The sequence below is a fragment of the Neodiprion virginianus genome, chromosome 1, assembly GCF_021901495.1.
Source record: "Neodiprion virginianus isolate iyNeoVirg1 chromosome 1, iyNeoVirg1.1, whole genome shotgun sequence".
Taxonomy (NCBI): Eukaryota; Metazoa; Arthropoda; class Insecta; order Hymenoptera; family Diprionidae; genus Neodiprion; species Neodiprion virginianus.
In genome coordinates this window covers 6,237,708-6,261,633 of record NC_060877.1, presented here as the reverse complement: position 1 = coordinate 6,261,633, position 23,926 = coordinate 6,237,708, and the positions used below count along the sequence as shown (strand labels likewise).

General features: G+C 41.8%; 3 protein-coding genes across 6 annotated transcripts; 1 reads left to right on the top strand and 2 right to left on the bottom strand.

Annotated features, from left to right (window-relative positions):
* Window positions 1–1,807: 1,807 nt before the first annotated feature.
* LOC124310116 (putative gustatory receptor 28b) lies at window positions 1,808–4,316 on the bottom strand. Of its 3 annotated transcripts, none has more exons than XM_046773782.1 (5): window positions 3,648–4,316; window positions 3,283–3,573; window positions 3,134–3,196; window positions 2,976–3,079; window positions 1,808–2,865 (listed from the first exon to the last, which is right to left on the bottom strand). In XM_046773782.1, exons 1-5 carry the CDS (start codon window positions 4,248–4,250, stop codon window positions 2,850–2,852), a joined length of 1,077 nt encoding a protein of 358 aa, XP_046629738.1. In that variant the 5' UTR covers window positions 4,251–4,316; the 3' UTR covers window positions 1,808–2,849. The 3 variants fall into 3 exon arrangements, 2 of the variants coding, with proteins under 2 accessions (XP_046629738.1, XP_046629729.1); XM_046773773.1 differs by having other exon boundaries at window positions 2,976–3,065; XR_006909630.1 differs by having other exon boundaries at window positions 2,976–3,065; window positions 3,154–3,573.
* A 3,805-nt stretch (window positions 4,317–8,121) lies between these two features.
* LOC124303912 (uncharacterized) lies at window positions 8,122–10,622 on the bottom strand. Of its 2 annotated transcripts, XM_046761754.1 has the most exons (6): window positions 10,189–10,622; window positions 9,444–9,728; window positions 8,828–8,961; window positions 8,673–8,735; window positions 8,489–8,578; window positions 8,122–8,423 (listed from the first exon to the last, which is right to left on the bottom strand). In XM_046761754.1, exons 2-6 carry the CDS (start codon window positions 9,661–9,663, stop codon window positions 8,370–8,372), a joined length of 561 nt encoding a protein of 186 aa, XP_046617710.1. In that variant the 5' UTR covers window positions 9,664–9,728; window positions 10,189–10,622; the 3' UTR covers window positions 8,122–8,369. The 2 variants fall into 2 exon arrangements, with proteins under 2 accessions (XP_046617710.1, XP_046617699.1); XM_046761743.1 differs by lacking the exon at window positions 10,189–10,622 and having other exon boundaries at window positions 8,828–9,124; window positions 9,199–9,481.
* Window positions 10,623–11,693: 1,071 nt separating this feature from the next.
* On the top strand, window positions 11,694–13,101 carry LOC124303903 (uncharacterized). The gene is made up of 4 exons (XM_046761732.1): window positions 11,694–11,842; window positions 12,124–12,230; window positions 12,359–12,751; window positions 12,852–13,101. The coding sequence occupies exons 1-4, from the start codon at window positions 11,825–11,827 to the stop codon at window positions 13,078–13,080; spliced, it is 747 nt and encodes a 248-aa protein (XP_046617688.1). The 5' UTR covers window positions 11,694–11,824; the 3' UTR covers window positions 13,081–13,101.
* The last annotated feature ends 10,825 nt before the right edge of the window (window positions 13,102–23,926 follow it).

Genomic DNA, 23,926 nt, shown 5'->3' with positions numbered 1-23,926 from the left:
CATTTTATTATCGTTGATACAACGCAGCGGTAATAAAGTAAAAAGGAAAAAAGGAAGATATTCTCGCACTCGGCTTGCCTGTCAATTTAATAACCGGCAATAACGAGCGTGCGACACTGTCTAGCCATAAATCAGCAAAATTGCACGGCCGCAGAGCAGCTGGCAAAGTTTTTGCACATGATGGTTAAACGTCGCGCGCATTTATTATAATCCCCGGGATCGCAGGACCTCTTTTTCCCGTCTGTGCATGGCATCTTGTCAACAACTCCTCCCGGAGGTATAATGATAAATCATTTCAATTTACCGTGTCGGATTAATTACATTATATACGTATATACAAACGCTTTATAACTTCGCGTCCGCGTAAACAGAGGCCACGCACAGACGTCGATTCGCGCATTGCACGATCTTTGCATTGCACGTTTCTAACAAGAAATACAGGTACAAAACAAGATCCTGGGTACATCATAAGTTTCACGGTAAATCGTATCGTTTCATTCATTCTACAATTGATTCGTTCCTTGCATAAATGCAGACGTTCGGTGATCACTTATGAAAATTTGGTAATATCAGATCGATATGAAAAAAGGAGAGAAATAAAAAAAAGAAGTGAGTAGGAGAAACGTAATTCCTAAATACAATCATCCATTAATCGGAAATTTTGATCAAGGATATTATTTTGTACAATTCGCCGAACGAGAACCGGAAAGTTAATGACGAGACGTAAAAGGTAAGAAGATTTGTCAATCCTGAAATCCGCAATTACAGCAGGGAGCAGGATTTCAAGAGGACGAATTCGACTACTTTCAGTTTTTTTTCAAATCTACACCGCAAAAAAAAAGCTCCTACCCATTTTCGGTTTCCACTTGTGCCCCTTTCTAATTTCGGATAAATCGTTCCTTGAGAGTTGAATGTTCGTATCCTAGTTTGCTATTCCCTGAAAATGATCATAAACTCTCATATTCAATTTCGAATAATGTATAGTGAACGGGATAAAATAAAACTAAAAGAAAAATTTAATTGACTTAAATCTGACCGTTCATCAAATCGCGTGACATTTGAACAGGTACGTAATACGAAAGCAGAGGATAATCCTGTCGCATTTATCTGTGAGGTACGCGCAGTTTGCAAGGATTTATTCGAAGTGTACGTGGGTACAATAAGTAGACTTGAATCGGAGCCCGTACATAGAAGCAGGGATTATATATTCGGACCTCGACGTTGTAGGGTTTTAATATAAACTTGATAAAACGACCCGAAGCGCGTATTCCGTGATTTTCCAGAGCTCATTCTTATACTTATAATAATCAGAAGGAGATATTTCAGATTCGCGACAATGTCAGACGCCCTTGAATTGGCGCCGGTGCTAAAGCTCTTCGACCGCTCATCGTCAGTCGAACGAACGGAATAAAGAAAAGGAACCAAAAACTCCCGCCAAGTATCGCATCGCTGTTCGTTGAGCTCTTTCCTCGCGTTGCAGATTCCAATATTTGTTTTGACAAGAATTTGAAACTAAGATGGATTAATTCGAATTCGACCTGCGATATGAGAAAAATTTCAATCGTTATAGTAACTAGAAAAATTGAGTAACACAGGTATCGTTAAAAAAAACTGTTTGAATATTTATGGAATTACGAAAAGCGAGGTTTTACTAAAAATTTCTCTGAGTGCACATACGTGCGATCCGTATCGCTGTTGAATATATCGTATATAACATTATGCATGCATGGACTGATTTGCGGGGAAAACGTTCGATCGCGTGGTAGTTGAATTTATTTACTCGGTATAGTGACAGATAATGATAATACAGGTACAAATGAAGAGAGCTGACAAAGGAGCTTGGTGGTTATTTATACATCCACTTGCGAGGCAGTCAATTACACAGGTATATACACGTGCATATCAATTATTCGCCCGCATCTAATTGTAAGTGCAGAGATATAGAACGTCGCACTGTAATTGCTATGCGATTACAAGGTACGCTGTATAATACGAGCATACATACACACGGGACATGCAGGGTGGAATAATCGGTACAACATCGATTCTCATCCCGTAATTGTAGCAGATTCGTTGACGTTCCAATATTCCTTGGTTCGGCCGTTGATGAAGCAATCAATTATCTCCCCTCCATCCTCCGTGAAATTCTTCGATCGAGACTCTGAATTCCTGAGCATTAATGAGCATGTGACGGAAGGTTTCAGCGGCACTCGTAGGAATAAAATCCAACTATACGTTGCGAGAATATGAGCGGGCAGGCACGGCATCCCGTGTCAGAAATTCCGGGGCTCTTTGTCCGAGTAAATAATCCGGAGACGATTAATAAACGAGCCCCGTTATCCGAGGCGCCAGCCTCGGCTGGAGCCAACGCCAAGACTGGAGGAGGAGTTGGGTTTATATGTGTCATCGTGTCAGAGAGCGATTATGCGGGCTCTCCTACACAGGACTTTGATTAGGTATCTACCAAAGAGCCAGGCGACCACGCGGTCCTTCGGGTCCTGCGAATCGAGCTGATCGAGTGCCGAACACACCGCGAAGTCATTATTGTTGCGAAAAGACAAGCCGTATGCTTGTAAATTCGAAGCGCTCAAATACAACGCGCTCTGACCAACCCGGAGATCTTTACATTCCGTGGGATGTAGCGAGGACTTAACACTGTCATATGCACTCTAAGAACTGCACATACCCGCTGCAACTCGGGATCGAAATTTACCGCAATCGAAATAGCAAGGTGAATGTCGCGTTCAAGGAACGATTTAAACTCCTCCGTCAAGATGAGACGGTCGTCGATTCAGCGGAATTAGCTTCTGTGTCCTTCCAGACGTTGACGGCGAATATCATGTAGGTTGTCACGCAGGAGAAGAGCTGTGGGAAACCACAGAGGCACAAGGCTGTTAGAGGTAGGTGGAAATTTTATTCCAATTCTGTTTTAATCTTTCACCGAAACGGGTAAATAATGACTTTTCTATACTCACCGTTCCGACCAGAGATTTGTCAATCGTGAAGAAACCACCAACCGTGATACGAAGCTCGTTCTGAAGGAGGTGGGCCGAGTATCTGTGCAGCTGTAAATGATCGGCTTAATTTACTCTCGCGTCAGTTAAAGAAATTTAAAAATCTGCATCGAGCTCACCATCCTGTGAAACGACTCACTATCGATCGTAATTCTGTAGAGAATGATTCCCAATGTATTTGCCTGGAACGTGATCAATTTTTTTGTTTTCAATTTTACTCTCGTTGTAAAACACCAAACAACGCGTCAAACGTTGGACTTCGAATCACCTCGGTGATGGTGTTGCAGCAGCTCAACGTGATCACCCAGAATTTGAGCATGAGATAGAAGACCCAGAGGAGCGATAGACCGATCCTACTTCCGAGCACCGATAACGGGACGAAAACCAGTGTGTACAATGCGAGGAGTCTGTAAACGAGGAGGCAAAAGGTTGTCGAAACCGTAAAGTAGAGCTGCCATGAAAAATTCACACTGAGCTTTTCCGTTATTAGGTAAAGCTGCCGATGAACCTTGTAAAGCCGATCGATTCTCTCTAACGATTCCTGCAAATTCCGATTCACCTGAAAATGCAATTGACGATCAATCTTTAGATATTAGTATGTCCAACTCTGGATTGTCATCCGTTTCGTCGTACCTTATTGCTGAACGAAAGATCACGTCGATTTCTCAGAGGTTGAATACTGGGAACAGCAATTATTCCATCGTTTGATTGCTCCCGGTCTTTCGCGATTTCGGTCAAAGCACGATTGATCAATTGGAATCTTTCATAGAAGGTAAACATTATTGTGGAGAATACCAGTTCACTGAATAATGTGATTAAGTGAGGAACGTGGGAGCTGTACGAAAGGCAACAAGTTTTTAATATCAAGCTTTTATCGTTGATCCCGATAGCAGTAAATATGTATTCGTGCAGACCGATGATGACCAGCCATATCGTTGAGAACGAACCGAGCAATCTGATCTGCCTGCGATATACGTCTCGGTGTTTGACTTCGATGCCGATATCCCTCAATTCGACATCCACCGTTCCCAGCTCCACGATCGAATCATCCAAAGCTTTTGCGCCACTGGCAACCCAAAATATGATCGTACCAATACCGCCCACGAATGTGACGATTTGTGAAACGCCGTAGAACGTGGCGTACGTATGATTGTAGGACATGGCGGCGTTCCATCGAACGTCTAACGACACGATGAAAGTTGCCGCAAAAATTGCCACGATTAAAACCGAGTACATCAAGCGATGAGTGTACTTGTAACTGATACGTGGCACCCCGAATATCCAAGAAGAGATGAAAATTGGATTCAAAGACCTTCTGATCTTTTCAGACTCCGCGATAAGCCTCATGGTTTTCGACGATAATACAAAGCTTGATGTGCAGGATGATTTATTTTGCCGATCAGTTGCGCCTGGTTAAATAACCACTGTGCCCGGTCGCCCTAATGGACAATTTCCATGCTAATGGTTCGGTAAGTGATAATGTAGTCCGCCACCATTGGTATCCTAATGTTCCCTGAGTGTTGCGGTCTCATACTTTTGTTTCCATAGTGTCGTTTTAATTTCACTCAACAGATAACTGCTGCACATTTCTATTAGAATTTACACACGTTCTCTATATTCCAGTTCATAATGAACTGATGCCGAGTTGGAAAATAATTTTTTCGCGACTACGGTCTACCGGTGGTATTTTATAAATGCTGTGTGATCATGGACTGCGGACAAAGGTGCTGGAATGGTCAGCTCGGACACACCACATAATTAAGCAAAACCAACTGGGCGTTAAATATTTAAATTACTCTGGACAATGCGACTCGGGCGCCGGTCTGTGAAGACCATTGCATCACTTGACCAATTCCAAACACTCTTGGATCAAACGCTCTAGGCTGAGCCTGAGTGAGCGGATTAGGGCGATCTTTTCACTCATTATACTTTTTCTTCACTTCATCCTCGCATCGCGTACTCTCTTCTTCGGGTAATAAGAATTTTGTCAGCTTGATGTATGAGCCGGGTTTGTATTCTTTCACCGGGGTAATTTTGTGGAAAAAATTGAATACTAGGAACATGGAGTATACATATAAGAGCAGTGGTGAACCACGAGGCAATTTATGTACTGTTTAATTAGATCGCAAGAAAAAACAACATTACAGGCATTCCGTTCAAGGTGAGTACTACTTGAAACACAACACTTGACACTTGGGTGGATTCTTGACTAAAACTTGATTGCATTCGAGGTGGACGGGCGGTTGGATTGCATAAGCCATAACGCATAACCCAGGCGCCAAGTCTGATCTCCTCTGGATGCCTAACGGGCATACGGATGATCAAAACAATTTTTTATTGCTCGTGCGGTTCCACTCTTCTTATTTTAAAACACTTGTTTCGTCTGGACCCGTTGTATCTTTATTTATAATCTGATGTCGCTGCCGTCTCGCTGCGGTTAATTCAAACCAGCTATGCATGTTACAATGTTCTTCTGTGCAGTTATCGTATGTACGATGCATAAATTCAGGACAGCCAAGATTGTAAACTTTGATTGTGTCTATGCGGACGTACCGCGGTAAAGAGCCTTACATTCAAGTTTCAAGGTCTCGACGGTAAGGCAACGAAATTTCGATACTGTGCAAATTATAATGAATTCATATGTACTTAGTATCAACCAGATTTAAATGATAAATCTTGTCGGTGTTCGTAGTGGACACGTAAAATGCGCCCTGCGCATAGGCAACTTGACATACACGACTGACTACAAAGTATAATTGTTCAGGCGTAGGAGTTCCGCACTAGTAAATTCTTCGCAGTTGATAGATGATTATCAGGTACTTAATGAGGTTGGAGAAAACCTGTGAAAATATTGACGAGGCACGTAGTTTTTGTTTCTGTGGAGGTACAAAAAAGACAACGGACCCATACTCACTGATATTGCCAATTTTCGATCAACGGTAAAAACTCCACCCGCAGTGAATACTAGCTTCTGTTTCATAATACGTATTGAGTATTCTCTCAGCTACCAAATACACAATATAGTTAGACTGAGAATTGTTAACAGGGCTAATCTACTAGTTTATTTTCGATACCTGATTGTGTGCAGCAGAATCCTGAATCGGCACTTGGTACAGTGAGATGCCAAATTCGTTGGCCTGTAATGATTGGAAGGGTCGTAATAAAATTGACTCAGTATACGAAAATCAACACGTCCAGCAGTTAATACAAATGTCAGATACGCACTTCGTCGCTGGTCTTCGAACAGGAAATAACAACGAGCAGCAATTTCCCACCGAGAAAAAGAATCACTACAGCGCATTCGCAAGCCTGCCAAACTTCTTTTTCCGTGGCATAGGTAAATGAGATCAGGGAAAAGGTCACGACTACGAGAAGAAAAATTAATAGTGGAAAGTCTGTACACAGCTGTAGAGAAAATGCATCTCTGACTTCTTCGACCGCTTTTAATAAACGTCGATGTATTCTTGAAGCTCGGTCAACCCTTTCCATCATAAGATACGACGACGATGGATGCTGGAAAAAAATCAGATGACCTGGTCAGGCTTTTATGACGTGAACGAGAAACGTGGTCATTGAATACTTACACCTCCGGCGGGTATTTTTTGGGATATTCCAGCCGCAGCATTTAGTCTGCGAGAGTGCTGCGAAGAAGCGGGAAGTACCGCAATTCTCGTGATTCCTTTCGATTCTGCGATCTGTCTGAAAATCTGATTAACAAGTTTGAATCTGATTTGGAATGCGTCTAACATAACGACGAATAAGAGGTCAGCTATTAATGCAAAGAAATATGGCATGAAGAAAGCTAGGACGATCGCTAGGGATTTCCAATAACTATTTCCCGAGATATTAGTATCGTCACTTTTGCCGAGCGAGTATTGCTGTAAGATTACACCAAAAATAAAGAAAGCCAAAAATCCACAAATTGTAACCAATTGTTTCCACAGAAATGTCTTGTGGTTCACTTGAAGGTTAAAATTTGTCAGCTCCTCATCCAGTTTGGTCAATTCTTTTATCGATTTCTCTACCGCTCGAGCTCCTTTCGAATCCCACAACCATATTGACACGAGAATCACGAGTACGTTGTGCCACTCTGTAAATTGAATGAAGTAACCGAGTATTTCCGTTATTTGGCTCCGTGGTAAAATCTCGTTCGCCAGTCCAGAGATGCAAACGAATATGGCGATCACGGTGATTGTTGTCGAATATAAAACCCTCCATACTCGACCAGCTTTGATACTCCTCCCGCCGAATATCCAAGCGATTCCAAAGAACGGCCACAACGAGCTTCTAGCCGTTTGAGGCTGGAATATGCTCATCGTTACACTACTTCACGCCTCTACTAGTATCAACCCAGTGTAACTCCAATTGTCTGCCGTAATATTCAGAGGTAAGCGTCTCAACTACAATCAATCTATTGCCCTAATGTGTTTTGCTAATGTTCCTCGTTGTGTTGTGTAAATATAATTCGTTTTCACGTTTGTCCGAATACATTTATAATACAGAATCAATAAAGTCACAATTATATTAAATGGAAGTTTCTTCGCTAGGAACTTTGTGTTCTGTATACTTATATCTACATCGTTTTTTGTTGACTATGCACCTCTTAATTGGCATAAAATATTATACAAGCTGCTGGGCTTTTTATCTTGGCAAGAATAACGTTAATACTCAAATGCCATATCTATGTTCATTTTGAAAAAAGTTCATGTAAAATATGTTTTCTTTCAGCTCTAATCTACGACCACCGATTAGCCAGGACTATACTGAACTTGTTTTGAAAACTTTTTGACTAACAAGCTGAACTAAAATTTTCTTGTACACTGTTTAATCAGTGTACGTCTGTGTAAATAATTGCTGCACGCATGCAATCGGGTAACTGTTACTAAATTTCATCTACATTATGAATGAATGTAAATTGAATGCCTCTATACCTGGACGTACGCATTATGATTGCAGGTTTTGTCTCGTATAACATGCTTGTATAAAATTTATCAATTTTGGGAGTATAGGTAAATGGCGGGTATTTGAGAAATAATGCATTTAATTTCAATTCAATTTATTTATTACAACCGCTATCTATATTCAATTGGGAGTTTCCAAAAACTTATACACAGGTATACATGTAGTTGTCTAACTTATGCGATACCTGGTGGCGCCAACATTTAGGCAACCCAACATACAGCGCGGTTTTCATATTGCTAGTGTGAAGGCGTGATTCAATTTTAAATTAAATTTATTGGTACGGTTGGGTGTCTAATCTACTGATCTGCTGAACTATTCGCAGAATAACTGACAATACTATCGAAGTAAACATATGTATAATATGATATTACTCAATTCTACATGTATTTTATGTTAATTGTTCAACTGGTAGACAAAAACTGTATACGCCGTTACAGGGCAGAATATCTAGAAGTAAAAGTTACGGTATCAAACTCTTTTTATCTGATCAGTTAAAAACGGTTTTTACTTACATATGTTATGAACGGAATATTGATAGAAAATAATCCGCCCGCTGACATGGTGAATTTATTTTGGCACTGTTTGACTGAAAGCTCTCGCAGCTGAAAATATGCGACGAATTGATACATGTACTTACAGATCAAAAATTAGAATATTATCCAACTTGCATTCATCAAAACAATTAGTCTTACTGACCTGTCGATTGAAACCTGCGTCAGAAATATCGATCCGATGCAGCATAATGCCAAACTTGTTAGCCTGCAATATGTACAATAATAAGAAAACATGTCTACATCACAATTCAATAACTTTTTGTCAGTAATAACTTCCCAGGTAGACCGGTTTTCTACCTCAGCTGATAGATCGTCACAGCTTGACACGATCAACCAAGATTTAACGATAATTTGCACGAACGCTGAGAAGTGGAAGGCAATAATTATGTAGCGGTTCAGATCATTTTCGTATTGGGTAAATTTTGTCACAGCTAGAACAAACGCATTTTGCATACACAACGGCACCGTGACTAAAAGCGTACAGACCAAGTGAGGCCAAAACGCGCAGTTAAGATCAGTCGTAATATCGCAAAAAGATTTGTGCATTTGCCACAAGAAATTTACATCCGCCAAAATTTTCTGCACCTGTGATTTCTGCAATTCACGATATGATCACGTTAATTTATACAGACTACTTGAGATAATCGGAAGAGCAATGAATTGCGCACCATTAGTCGTGGTCGGTTCATAAGCCCCATAAGTTCACGATCCCGTCCCCCTATTAGAGAAAATCGTGAAGGCATCAGCACACTCGCATCAAAGATATTTCCCATTTCGTACAAGGCGTTGTTGATTCTTTGGAATCTGATTCGGACTTGCCGAATAAGATCTGACAAAATGATGTCGGCGATCACAAGCTGAATGCGAGACACGATGATCTTCATCGCATAGATAATCCAAGCAATCAGCACACCTGGCGGAGTAGTGTGCCGAGTTGAAAAGGTGAGAATGGTGGTACAAGCGATCATTGCCATGGAGAGGAAAACTTCCAGTCCCGATAGCCAAGGGTGTTGTCCGCCAAGGCATTCGCTTTTCCCGGAAAATTTGAAAGCTTTCATGTCCTCGTCAACGGCAACGAGGCTTACCACCGTTTCGTGTACACTACGCGCTCCTCGCGTGACCCAAACGACCATCAACGTGAGGTTGGAAATAAACAGAGCAATATCGGCTATGAAGAAACATCCACCGTCATTTGACCCTAGACGAGACAATCGGATGTATTCGGTTGCGATGGTGTAACAATTCAAAACGAAAAGGAACAGTACGAATATCACAGGATGAGCAACCCTCCAACCCCGCCAAACTTGGGCTTCCGGTACTCCGATGAACCACACAAATAAGAAAGACGGCCCCAAGAAATCTTTTACATGAGATATCCTCGCGGTTTCCATCGATAACTTTATACTGAATGGTCTTTATACGAAATATCCCGTGAATTGTTTCCGTTCGCCCGCTTCTTATACGTTCTGTACCTCACCCTCTTTCTCGTATAAGGTGAAACATAGCAATCAAACAGAGTGGTGTGAAACTCTCCTTGACATTGTACACCTTGCTTCTCGTCGAAAAATAATTTCCTAAACAATTATCAGGCCATCCGGGTGAAAATGTGCGGCTTTTTACCACAAGCTCACGTGCTTCTGCTTTCCGCGGGTACTTACTCCACTCGGGCGTGAAACGGCGATACTCTTGCGACACAAATGGCTCTTTGCTTTTCTCTGCATACAAAGAATCCGCTAGAGCTCACGTCACTTGTGAAAGGTTGGTATAATACGCACCGGAAAAAATCGTGAGGCAGAACGCATTCTTTGAACCCCGAAAATCGAGCGGATTCAATTTGAGAAATTGACTGACATGCAACCGACCGACTTTTGTATGTATACCCCGTATAAACTGGAGCACAGGTACATACGGTCTGATCTCACTGTACCTCGACCTGCTTTACGAACCCAAAACCCTGATGCATATATTTATACCGGTGAAAAATGTCCAGGCAATATGGATGAGACGAGAATAAAGGCGTTCAATAAACGAGCAGATGAAGGCCATTTCTGCGACTAACGCAGGTGTGTAAAAGCTATACCCACATCATAAAAAGAATAAAATTATACTAGTCTCGGTGATTTGATGTTGAATTCTATTCTTGGCGTATACCGGCTGCCCCAGTTAGTCTACAGTATCCGAAATTCATCCTCCAGTTTAACTGCTCTGGCTGACATCGTGGATCATTATTTATCTACGAAAAATATACGGATCACGGTAGAGCAAAAAAATGGGAGGAGACCAATGTCGTGACGATGGCAGTGACCGAATCGGGAGCGATTTCGCTTTCGATGGACAAGCTCCAAGGCCGTTTCGTTGACTGTACAATCTCTGTTAAATCCATGGATCGAGCTGTGGCATTTTCTACGTGCGCAACGTGCAATTCGGTGATTGTTTGATCGATTTGCTAAATTGTTAAGCTCAGGGACTGATTAGCTTTTCTCTGAAGGAAAATTTCGAACGTCTATACCAAAACCGTAAGAAAAATTCGTGGACTGGGAGTTAAATGTCGTAGAACTACTTAATTATCTACTCTTTTTATAGAACAGATTTTTCCCTGCAGGTCATTTCGTCACGCATTGAATACCACAGCCTTGCCGAAAATTCGATTGCGTTACTAATAAGCAACAGGGGGGCTTTTCGTCACGATTATGTATCACACGTACCGGAGAAATTCGGTGGAATTCGGTGTTACGTAAAGGACTGCAGGTATTATATGAGAAACGCGTTTCCAACGAGATCAGATCAGATCACGTAACACTAATTATCCCCACATGGCGCAGCGGAAAGGAGGGCGATAGAGTTTCGTTCACGAATCTTGCGTGTTTTGAACGAGAAAATACGAAAGTGTCGGATCATGATCTACATATGCAAACACGGCGCGAAGCGTAGAGTGCGCAGTTCTTAAAACGACTAGATCGGAATTCCAGAATCCTTTCACGACGTTCAAGGTCAAGGTTGCCATAATACTTGCTTCGCATTTCAAATTTGAAAAAAGAAACTTGTATCCTTTTCACACAACGTTCAAATTCCACAGAGGAGTCGAATCAGGCTTGGCGAATCACGAAGATCGTGAGGAAGTGATTCACTGGTATTTTCAAAGACGGTGCGCATGGATATACCTGGCGAAGACGAGGTGAAAAGGTGGACTCACGACGATGGGTGTGACCTAATGGTAGCAAGGAGTATATAAGCCGAGCGACTCGACGCGCACCGGGAACAACCGACTTGAAGTGAACCAGAACGCCAGACACCATGGGTCGCCTCATTATAGTGAGTAGAAAAACGGCGAGAAGAGTGATTGAGAAACAAGGAGGTGAAAACCGGGGGCCATCCGCATTTGCGATTTCGTTAGTTTCGCGTTTTTGAACCTTGAGCATAGACGAAAAATTGAATCGCACGGTCACCTGTTATGCGAATAAAACGAACCGATCATGTGTCGATGAAAGTGAACCTTTGTGAACGTGATCGAAGGCTGTGGTCCACGCTCGACGCCCACTCTACTGATCGCTACGGCATTTGCCTTGCCCATTGACTGTATTCCTTTGTTACAGGTATCGTTTGTGCTCTGCACTCTGAGCTCAACCAGGCTGATACACGCGCAGTACCAGCAGCCTTACCAAACCACGACTCCCGTACCCATACTCAAGCAGATTGACAGGTAATCGCCATGCGTAATGTCTCGTACCTCTTATTGTACAGCGCATTTTTGATGCTGGAAGCAATTGCGACATCGTATCGGTGATCTGTGGAAATTTTCATGCTGAAACAAGGATTTTCTTTCCTCAGGCACAACGAGGACGGTAGCTACAGTTACGGGTACGAAGCAGCCGATGGTTCGTTCAAGATAGAATCGAAATACCCCACGGGGGAAGTGTACGGGAAATACGGGTTCGTCGATGATACGGGAAAGGTTCGAGAGGTCGAATACGGCGCCTCTAGACGCGGTTTTGAGCCTGCTGGAACCGACATCAACGTTCCTCCCTCCACCATCCAGGGTAACACTGTCGCCGGTCCCAACGACCCCGAAGACGACGGACAGTACAGGGAGGATCCTTCCGTCTATTATACTGACCCCAAGTACACCAATGGAGAGTACTACAGGCCGATACCGAAGAGGACGAACTACGCGAAACAACCGAATTATGAAGCTCCAGAGGTCTACAATCCAGCGCCGCAAAGGTATGTAAAAACGTTTGAATAAGTTAGGAATTTGGATTCGATGCTAGTGCAGAACGAGCCATGTATTATTATACTCGTGATTTTGGTTTTCCTGCCGTAGATACGACACACAGTCTTCTGTCTACAACATCCAGTCGAGAAATCATCCCGCTGAACAACAACAATACCAGTCTCAGTATCAGCAACAGGATCATTCGGCGGACTATCGGTACCAGGGACAGGGATCATTTCAGTACCTCAGTGATCGATTCTACAATCAAAAACGTCGCAGCCCACAAACTGTTGGTGCAAATGACAATTATTTTAGCAAATATGTACAAATGGAATGAATAAAAAGATATTTTGCGTAACAATGTAGTGGATACATTATGACCAAGTCGGCCTCGTAACTAAATCTACTGTGGTTGAGGAACCTGAGATTCCAACATGTGTCATTGTTGTTTTAACGAGTAATAGATGCTTCTTGTTGAGATTTCAACAAAATTAGTCGCGAAAAAAGATGTGAAGGGGATTCTTAAAATAAGACCTCAATGCCCTGATTGCAAAAAATCGAGAGGTTTCCTTCGTAACGTTTTCACTGTTGATCCTTCGTTCGTGATTTTGCTACTCTTGGTCCCACGCGATTTTCGGTGAGTTTCCTGGATTCGTACAATACCAACTAGCCATATGATGATTATACGAATTAAATCTAAAACAAAAACTTTGATGCCTCTAAAAGTAAAAGGCTGACTATTTTATTTTAGATAAAAATTTTTCGGATCGTGAGAAATGCTGAATTCTATTGTAACCTACACGTTATTGACGTTGCAAACCTAAGATCAAGTATTTTCGGCTGGAAATATTTGAAAAACAGTACGGGAAACCCCTTTGCATGTTTGGCGAAAATTTTCGCGTTTTGAAAAGTGCTGGAATGAATTAATTGTGGCGCTATTCCGACGTAATTTTGCGAGAGAAATCGATTGGATGCAGTCCCGATACGCTGCGATCAACGCATCGAAAGTTACAGCCACAAAACGGAAACCTGAATTTTCGACATTTTTCAGCAGGTGCTTTTTCCTTCGTCGTTTCTCTCCTGTTGATCCCACGCTCTTTTCGCTGCGTTTTCTGAGTACCTTGGGGTCCAATTGGTCGAACAAAAGTCATACGAATCAATTCTGAGACGAAAAATTTTTTGGTCAAAAAAAAAAGGAAGGTTAACCCCTTTGTATTTTTGGCGAAAATTTTCGCGATTTTCAAAAGTGCTGGAATAAATTAATTGCGGCGCTGTTCCGACGTAATTTTGCGAGAAAAGTCGATTGGATGCAGTCCCAATACGCTGCGATCAACGCATCGGAAGTTACAGCCACAAAACGGAAACCTGAATTTTCGACATTTTTCAGCAGGTGCTTTTTCCTTCGGCGTTTCTCTCCTGTTGATCCCACGCTCTTTTCGCTGCGTTTTCTGAGTACCTTGGGGTCCAATTGGTCGAACAAAAGTCATACGAATCAATTCTGAGACGAAAAATTTTTTGGTCAAAAAAAAAGGAAGGTTAACCCCTTCGTATTTTTGGCGAAAATTTTCGCGATTTTCAAAACTGCTGGAATAAACTAATTGTGGCACTATTCCGACGTAATTTTGCGAGAAAAGTCGATTGGATGCAGTCCCAATACGCTGCGATCAACGCATCTAAAGTTACAGCCAAAAAACAAAACCTGTGATTATATGAATCCTTACGTAATGTTTTCGATGTTTTCTTATACTGAAAATATTCATTGCTGTTCCAGGTACAACCCGAGGTGGTTATCGGTGGTTGTTCAAGGTGGTTGGCGATTGTTGGAGGTGGTCGGAGGTGGACGAGGGGGAGGACGAACGGAACTGAGTCTCAAAGCCCTGTTGATGTAAAAGCAGCTATTCGATAGAAATTATAGTTTATAGTTTACACAGCCCATTGCATGATATTTCATTATGAATACGTATGTTTCAATGTATTGAGGAATAATTTATCAAATATCCAGAGGTCATGTGCAAATAATAAACGAATTGATTCGACCGCAGTTTGATGTATTCATTAGAGCTTTCACAATAAATTTAAGCTTTGTTACTTCTTTTATTTTATTATGGTCGACTTTAACTTTTGAAATGTCCTACCATTTCCGAACACCTCCAACCATCCTATTTACCTACATTACTAGATTAGCTATGATATGAAAAGAGAAGAATTATTCATTTCGAAATGGGATTCTATTCGACGCGCGCTCGATGTATTCCATAACATTAGTCTTCACAATTATTCCAACAACTTTTCATTTGCTCTCTCGATCTTGAATTTTCATAGGCATAGAATCGAAACGCTGTTTTAGCTGGTCGCCAGTGAAGAATCTGCGTTGGGTGGAGAAGCGGAATTGTTTTTCGAAAAGTATTCGGATGGAAAAAAATTCAGAGTAACTGCAATACATAACGGATGCGCTGATTCTGAACGAGATAAAATGGATGCTTCGTATATGAAACAGTAGTTAACGCTGCGTAGTGATTTAAAGACCTAGAAAGGTGATAGGGAGAGAAAGAACGACGCTTCTTAACACTTCGAGTGTATTTTAACACACATTTGAAAGATACGAGCGAAATTTTTCATCATCCAACTGTCGCAGAACGGCAGCGTTATTAGCCGACCCGTTCACTGAAGAATACATCTTCAGTCAACGGCTGACGATCGAAGGGCCTGGCCGCTTGAGTCTGGAATCGGCAGGAGAGATAAAGTGTGTATTTCTTGTATGGAATGTGAAAGCTAAAATCATTATACATCATGTCATATCATCATACATCATACATCATACATCATACATCGTACATCATACATCATCATACATAGTATCAAAGTTCGAAACCAGAGTTCGGATGTCGGATGTCCAGAAAGTGACGTCACCAATTCAAAATCAGCTAGTCGAATTCCTCAGTCGGGAAACAACCGCGCAGTAGAGCGGACGGATGAGAGTCGCGCTCCGCAAATTTCGAGTACCGGGTTCTCAACCTCTCGGATCCCGCGCTTCGGGTCCGCTACGTATTTCGAGTACCGGGTTCTCAACCTCCCGGATCTACAATAAATTATTTCAATTCGTTTTTCGCGCAAGCCGAAATTCAGTAGCTGTCAGTCCGCTAATAAAATTTCTCGACTTCCACGATAAGCGCTCCGTGGTTCCTGGTTCATGTTTACAATAAATTATTTCAATTCGTTTTTCGCGCAACCCCAAATTCGGTAGCTGTCAGTCCGCTAATAAAATATCTCGACTTCCAGGATAAGCGCTCCGTGGTTCCTGGTTCACGTTTACAATAAATTATTTCAATTCGTTTTTCGCGCAACCCCAAATTCGGTAGCTGTCAGTCCGCTAATAAAATATCTCGACTTCCAGGATAAGCGCTCCGTGGTTCCTGGTTCACGTTTACAATAAATTATTTCAATTCGTTTTTCGCGCAACCCCAAATTCGGTAGCTGTCAGTCCGCTAATAAAATATCTCGACTTCCAGGATAAGCGCTCCGTGGCTCTTCGTTCATGTTTACAATAAATTATTTCAATTCGTTTTTCGCGCAACCCCAAATTCGGTAGCTGTCAGTCCGCTAATAAAATTTCTCAACTTCCAGGATAAGCGCTCCGTGGTTCCTGGTTCATGTTTACAATAAATTATTTCAATTCGTTTTTCGCGCAACCCCAAATTCGGTAGCTGTCAGTCCGCTAATAAAATATCTCGACTTCCAGGATAAGCGCTCCGTGGCTCTTCGTTCATGTTTACAATAAATTATTTCAATTCGTTTTTCGCGCAACCCCAAATTCGGTAGCTGTCAGTCCGCTAATAAAATATCTCGACTTCCAGGATAAGCGCTCCGTGGCTCTTCGTTCATGTTTACAATAAATTATTTCAATTCGTTTTTCGCGCAACCCCAAATTCGGTAGCTGTCAGTCCGCTAATAAAATTTCTCAACTTCCAGGATAAGCGCTCCGTGGTTCCTGGTTCATGTTTACAATAAATTATTTCAATTCGTTTTTCGCGCAACCCCAAATTCGGTAGCTGTCAGTCCGCTAATAAAATATCTCGACTTCCAGGATAAGCGCTCCGTGGCTCTTCGTTCATGTTTACAATAAATTATTTCAATTCGTTTTTCGCGCAACCCCAAATTCGGTAGCTGTCAGTCCGCTAATAAAATTTCTCAACTTCCAGGATAAGCGCTCCGTGGTTCCTGGTTCATGTTTACAATAAATTATTTCAATTCGTTTTTCGCGCAACCCCAAATTCGGTAGCTGTCAGTCCGCTAATAAAATATCTCGACTTCCAGGATAAGCGCTCCGTGGCTCTTCGTTCATGTTTACAATAAATTATTTCAATTCGTTTTTCGCGCAACCCCAAATTCGGTAGCTGTCAGTCCGCTAATAAAATTTCTCAACTTCCAGGATAAGCGCTCCGTGGTTCCTGGTTCATGTTTACAATAAATTATTTCAATTCGTTTTTCGCGCAACCCCAAATTCGGTAGCTGTCAGTCCGCTAATAAAATATCTCGACTTCCAGGATAAGCGCTCCGTGGCTCTTCGTTCATGTTTACAATAAATTATTTCAATTCGTTTTTCGCGCAACCCCAAATTCGGTAGCTGTCAGTCCGCTAATAAAATTTCTCAACTTCCAGGATAAGCGCTCCGTGGTTCCTGGTTCATGTTTACAATAAATTATTTCAATTCGTTTTTCGCGCAACCCCAAATTCGGTAGCTGTCAGTCCGCTAATAAAATATCTCGACTTCCAGGATAAGCGCTCCGTGGCTCTTCGTTCATGTTTACAATAAATTATTTCAATTCGTTTTTCGCGCAACCCCAAATTCGGTAGCTGTCAGTCCGCTAATAAAATTTCTCAACTTCCAGGATAAGCGCTCCGTGGTTCCTGGTTCATGTTTACAATAAATTATTTCAATTCGTTTTTCGCGCAACCCCAAATTCGGTAGCTGTCAGTCCGCTAATAAAATATCTCGACTTCCAGGATAAGCGCTCCGTGGCTCTTCGTTCATGTTTACAATAAATTATTTCAATTCGTTTTTCGCGCAACCCCAAATTCGGTAGCTGTCAGTCCGCTAATAAAATTTCTCAACTTCCAGGATAAGCGCTCCGTGGTTCCTGGTTCATGTTTACAATAAATTATTTCAATTCGTTTTTCGCGCAACCCCAAATTCGGTAGCTGTCAGTCCGCTAATAAAATATCTCGACTTCCAGGATAAGCGCTCCGTGGCTCTTCGTTCATGTTTACAATAAATTATTTCAATTCGTTTTTCGCGCAACCCCAAATTCGGTAGCTGTCAGTCCGCTAATAAAATTTCTCAACTTCCAGGATAAGCGCTCCGTGGTTCCTGGTTCATGTTTACAATAAATTATTTCAATTCGTTTTTCGCGCAACCCCAAATTCGGTAGCTGTCAGTCCGCTAATAAAATATCTCGACTTCCAGGATAAGTGCTCCGTGGCTCTTCGTTCATGTTTACAATAAATTATTTCAATTCGTTTTTCGCGCAACCCCAAATTCGGTAGCTGTCAGTCCGCTAATAAAATATCTCGACTTCCAGGATAAGCGCTCCGTGGCTCTTCGTTCATGTTTACAATAAATTATTTCAATTCGTTTTTCGCGCAAGCCCAAATTCGGTAGCTGTCAGTCCGCTAATAAAATTTCTCGACTTCCAGGATAAGCGCTCCGTGGCTCCTCGTTCATGTTTACAATAAATTATTTCAATTCGTTTTTCCGCAAGCCCAAATTCGGTAGCTGTCAGTACGCTAATAAAATTTCTATAACTTTATAATCTTCTCATAATCTTTCTGGTAGATTATATCGATAAAAAAATTATATCAAACCTTACACATTATTTTTGATTTGTTCTCACGCTGAAAATATTTATTAGTAATCGGGGTATAACTCGAGGTGGTTGAAGGTGGTCGGAGGTGGACGAGGAGGAGGACGAGGAGGACGAGGATTTGTGCTGGGTGAGTAAAACACTTTTATAATATTTGATGGCAATTATAATTATATTTCATCTGAAATATTACAAACTTGTCACGTTTACAATAAATTATTTCAATTCATTTTTCGTGCAAGCACATATTCAGTAGCTATGAATAATCTTATACAATTCATTATATTATTAATTAATCAATTAATATTCTTATAACATTCAATGAGAATTGTAATTATATTTCATCTGAAATATTACAAACTTGTCACGTTTACAATAAATTATTTCAATTCATTTTTCGTGCAAGCACATATTCAGTAGCTATGAATAATCTTATACAATTCATTATATTATTAATTAATTAATTAATATTCTTATAATATTTAATGGCAATTGTAATTATATTTCATCTGAAATATTACAAACTTGTCACGTTTACAATAAATTATTTCAATTCATTTTTCGTGCAAGCACATATTCAGTAGCTATGAATAATCTTGTACAATTTAATATATTATTAATTAATTGATTAAATACATTAATCCTTACACAATATTTTCTATGTCTTCCTATACTAAAAATATTCATTACTATTCCAGGTATTACCCGAGGTGGTCGGAGGTGGACGAGGAGGAGGACGAGCTGGACGAGGAGGAGGACCAGGTGGACGAGGAGGAGGACGAGTTGGACGAGGAGGAGGCGGGGTGGGTCGTGGGAGAGGACATCTCCTCTCCTCAGAGGAGAGGAGGGGGAGGGGCAGGGAAGGGGGAGAGGTGGGTGGGGAGGGGGAAGGGATGGTAAGGGAAGGGGAGGGAAGGGCGGTGGGGTGGAGTGGGCGGCGGGGAGGGGGAAGGGGCGGGGGCGGGCGGGCGGGCGGGTGGGCGGGTGGGAGGGAGGGAGGGAGGGAGGGAGGGAGGGAGGGAGGGAGGGAGGGAGGGTGGGTGGGAGGGAGGACGGGCGCAGGAGGGGGGGGGGGGGGGGTGTACTGCTCTATTAACTCTAACGGGCTCGATCGACATCCGTCCTCTACTCTCTCCCTCCCTCCCTCCCTCCCTCCCTCCCTCCCTCCCGCCCGCCCGCCCGCCCGCCCACCCACCCCCCTCCCGCCGCCCTCCCGCCACCCTCTCCCCCTCCCCTTCCCTTCCCCCTCCCCGCCGCCCTGCCCTCGCCGCCGCCCTCCCTGCCCCTTCCCTTCCCATCCCTTCCCCCACCCCGCCCACCTCTCCCCCTTCCCAGCCCCTCCCCCTCCTCTCCACTGAGGAGAGGAGAGGTCCTCCTCCTCGTCCACCTGGTCCTCCTCCTCGTCCAGCTCCTCCTCCTCCTCGTCCACCTCCGACCACCTCGGGTAAGACCTGGAATAGTAATGAATATTTTTAGTATAGGAAGACATCGAAAATATTGTGTAAGGATTAATGTATTCAATCAATTAAGTAATAATATAATAAATTGTACAAGATTATTCATAGCTACTGAATATGTGCTTGCACGAAAAATGAATTGAAATAATTTATTGTAAACGTGACAAGTTTGTAATATTTCAGATGAAATATAATTACAATTGCCATTAAATATTATAAGAATATCAATTAATTAATTATTAATATAATAAATTGTATAAGATTATTCATAGCTACTGAATATGTGCTTGCACGAAAAATGAATTGAAATAATTTATTGTAAACGTGACAAGTTTGTAATATTTCAGATGAAATATAATTACAATTGCCATTAAATATTATAAGAATATCAATTAATTAATTATTAATATAATAAATTGTATAAGATTATTCATAGCTACTGAATATGTGCTTGCACGAAATATGAATTGAAATGATTTATTGTAAACGTGACAAGTTTGTAATATTTCAGATGAAATATAATTATAATTGCCATCAAATATTATAAAAGTGTTTTACTCACCCAGCACAAATCCTCGTCCTCCTCGTCCTCCTCCTCGTCCACCTCCGACCACCTTCAACCACCTCGAGTTATACCCCGAATACTGATGAATATTTTCAGCATGAGAACAAATCAAAAATAATGTGTAAAGGTTGATATAATTTTTTTATCGATATAATCTACCAGAAAGATTATGAGAAGATTATAAAGTTATAGAAATTTTATTAGCGTACTGACAGCTACCGAATTTGGGGTTGCGCGAAAAACGAATTGAAATAATTCATTGTAAACATGAACCAGGAACCACGGAGCGCTTATCCTGGAAGTCGAGATATTTTATTAGCGGACTGACAGCTACCGAATTTGGGGTTGCGCGAAAAACGAATTGAAATAATTTATTGTAAACGTGAACCAGGAACCACGGAGCGCTTATCCTGGAAGTCGAGATATTTTATTAGCGGACTGACAGCTACCGAATTTGGGGTTGCGCGAAAAACGAATTGAAATAATTTATTGTAAACATGAACCAGGAACCACGGAGCGCTTGTCCTGGAAGTCGAGATATTTTATTAGCGGACTGACAGCTACCGAATTTGGGGTTGCGCGAAAAACGAATTGAAATAATTTATTGTAAACATGAACCAGGAACCACGGAGCGCTCATCCTGGAAGTCGAGATATTTTATTAGCGGACTGACAGCTACCGAATTTGGGGTTGCGCGAAAAACGAATTGAAATAATTTATTGTAAACGTGAACCAGGAACCACGGAGCGCTTATCGTGGAAGTCGAGAAATTTTATTACCGGACTGACAGCTACTGAATTTCGGCTTGCGCGAAAAACGAATTGAAATAATTTATTGTAAACGTGAACCAGGAACCACGGAGCGCTTATCGTGGAAGTCGAGAAATTTTATTAGCGGACTGACAGCTACCGAATTTGGGGTTGCGCGAAAAACGAATTGAAATAATTTATTGTAAACGTGAACCAGGAACCACGGAGCGCTTATCGTAGAAGTCGAGAAATTTTATTAGCGGACTGACAGCTACTGAATTTCGGCTTGCGCGAAAAACGAATTGAAATAATTTATTGTAAACGTGAACCAGGAACCACGGAGCGCTTATCGTGGAAGTCGAGAAATTTTATTAGCGGACTGACAGCTACTGAATTTCGGCTTGCGCGAAAAACGAATTGAAATAATTTATTGTAAACGTGAACCAGGAACCACGGAGCGCTTATCGTGGAAGTCGAGAAATTTTATTAGCGGACTGACAGCTACCGAATTTGGGGTTGCGCGAAAAACGAATTGAAATAATTTATTGTAAACGTGAACCAGGAACCACGGAGCGCTTATCGTGGAAGTCGAGAAATTTTATTAGCGGACTGACAGCTACTGAATTTCGGCTTGCGCGAAAAACGAATTGAAATAATTTATTGTAAACGTGAACCAGGAACCACGGAGCGCTTATCGTGGAAGTCGAGAAATTTCATTAGCGGACTGACAGCTACTGAATTTCGGCTTGCGCGAAAAACGAATTGAAATAATTTATTGTAGATCCGGGAGGTTGAGAACCCGGTACTCGAAATACGTAGCGGACCCGAAGCGCGGGATCCGAGAGGTTGAGAACCCGGTACTCGAAATTTGCGGAGCGCGACTCTCATCCGTCCGCTCTACTGCGCGGTTGTTTCCCGACTGAGGAATTCGACTAGCTGATTTTGAATTGGTGACGTCACTTTCTGGACATCCGACATCCGAACTCTGGTTTCGAACTTTGATACTATGTATGATGATGTATGATGTACGATGTATGATGTATGATGTATGATGTATGATGATATGACATGATGTATAATGATTTTAGCTTTCACATTCCATACAAGAAATACACACTTTATCTCTCCTGCCGATTCCAGACTCAAGCGGCCAGGCCCTTCGATCGTCAGCCGTTGACTGAAGATGTATTCTTCAGTGAACGGGTCGGCTAATAACGCTGCCGTTCTGCGACAGTTGGATGATGAAAAATTTCGCTCGTATCTTTCAAATGTGTGTTAAAATACACTCGAAATGTTAAGAAGCGTCGTTCTTTCTCTCCCTATCACCTTTCTAGGTCTTTAAATCACTACGCTGTTTTCGCTGCGTTTTCTGAGTTCCTGAGGGTCCAATAAATCAGGTACGGGTCATTTGAATCGAATCCGAAACAAAAAATTTTCCGCTCAAAAAATGAAGAAAAAGTAAGGCTAACCCCTTTGCATTTTTGGCGAAAATTTTCGCGATTTTCAAAAGTGCTGGAATAAATTAATTGTGGCACTATTCCGACGTAATTTTGCGAGAGAAATCGATAGGGCGCAGTCCCAATACGCTGCGATCAACGCATCGAAAGTTACAGCCAAAAAACGAAAACCTGAATTTTCGACATTTTTCAGCAGGTGCTTTTTTCCTTGTATCTTCTCTCCCGTTGATCCCACGCTCCTTTTGCTGCGTTTTCTGAGTTCCTTGGGGTCCAATTGGTCGGGAAAGAGTCATACGAATCAATTCTGAGACGAAAAATTTTTTGGTCACAAAAAAAGGAAGGTTAACCCCTTTGTATTTTTGGCGAAAATTTTCGCGATTTTGAAAAGTTTAGGATTAAATTAATCGTGGCACTAGTCAGACGTAATATTGCGAGAGATTGTTGATTGGGTTCAGTTACAACACGCGGCGCGCAGCTAATGAAGAGTTGCAGCCTCAAAACTGATGACTTCATATTGTAATTGTTTCTGCTGCTGGTCGTTTTTCCATCATTTTCCTGCTGATCGTTCGATGCTCTTACTGCCCCGTTTCCAGATTTTTCGCAATTGAACTAGTCAGACACGAGTCAGACAAATTGAATTTGAGAGGAAATGTTTTTACGTCACCAAAGAACTTAGGTCATCCATTTTGGGTTATCACTAAAAATTCTCGCAAATTTCCAAATATTGACGTCGTACTACGAAAGGAATAGACTAGGCACAGACTCAATTCGCTGCAGGCAACGGTTGAAAATTTATAGCAGAAAAACGACAGACTACGTTTTGTAATTCTTTGTGCTGCTGGTCTCTTGTTCGACAACTTACCGCTGATGGTCTGATGCTTTTTCAGCCACGGTGCCCGAGTTCCCGAAGGTTCAATTAACCAAAAGAGGGCCATATCAATCGAAACTGAGACCAAAAGTTTTTCGCCCAATCAAAAGTGTGGCTTGAATCAAGAATTGCCGTCGAAAAACGACGATTCTTCTCAGAATATCCTCAGCTGTACGTTCTCTGCTATTCTACACATTTATCCCGCATTCCAGAGGGTCTGATTCAT

Excerpts from the sequence above, each read along its gene's own strand:
- LOC124310116 (XM_046773773.1), bottom strand. The coding sequence starts at position 4,250 with ATGTACTCGGTTTTAATCGTGGCAATTTTTGCGGCAACTTTCATCGTG. Across the intron at positions 3,066-3,133 it reads GTGAGTCGTTTCACAGGATG|CTGCACAGATACTCGGCCCA; the intron begins GTGAGCTCGATG and ends GATCATTTACAG. Across the intron at positions 2,866-2,975 it reads ACAAATCTCTGGTCGGAACG|CTCTTCTCCTGCGTGACAAC; the intron begins GTGAGTATAGAA and ends GGTTTCCCACAG.
- LOC124303912 (XM_046761743.1), bottom strand. The coding sequence starts at position 9,414 with ATGAAGATCATCGTGTCTCGCATTCAGCTTGTGATCGCCGACATCATT. Across the intron at positions 9,125-9,198 it reads TGAACCGACCACGACTAATG|AAATCACAGGTGCAGAAAAT; the intron begins GTGCGCAATTCA and ends CGTGAATTGCAG. Across the intron at positions 8,424-8,488 it reads ATATTCCGTTCATAACATAT|ATATTCTGCCCTGTAACGGC; the intron begins GTAAGTAAAAAC and ends TTTTACTTCTAG.
- LOC124303903 (XM_046761732.1), top strand. Across the intron at positions 12,231-12,358 it reads ATACTCAAGCAGATTGACAG|GCACAACGAGGACGGTAGCT; the intron begins GTAATCGCCATG and ends TTCTTTCCTCAG. Across the intron at positions 12,752-12,851 it reads TACAATCCAGCGCCGCAAAG|ATACGACACACAGTCTTCTG; the intron begins GTATGTAAAAAC and ends TTCCTGCCGTAG.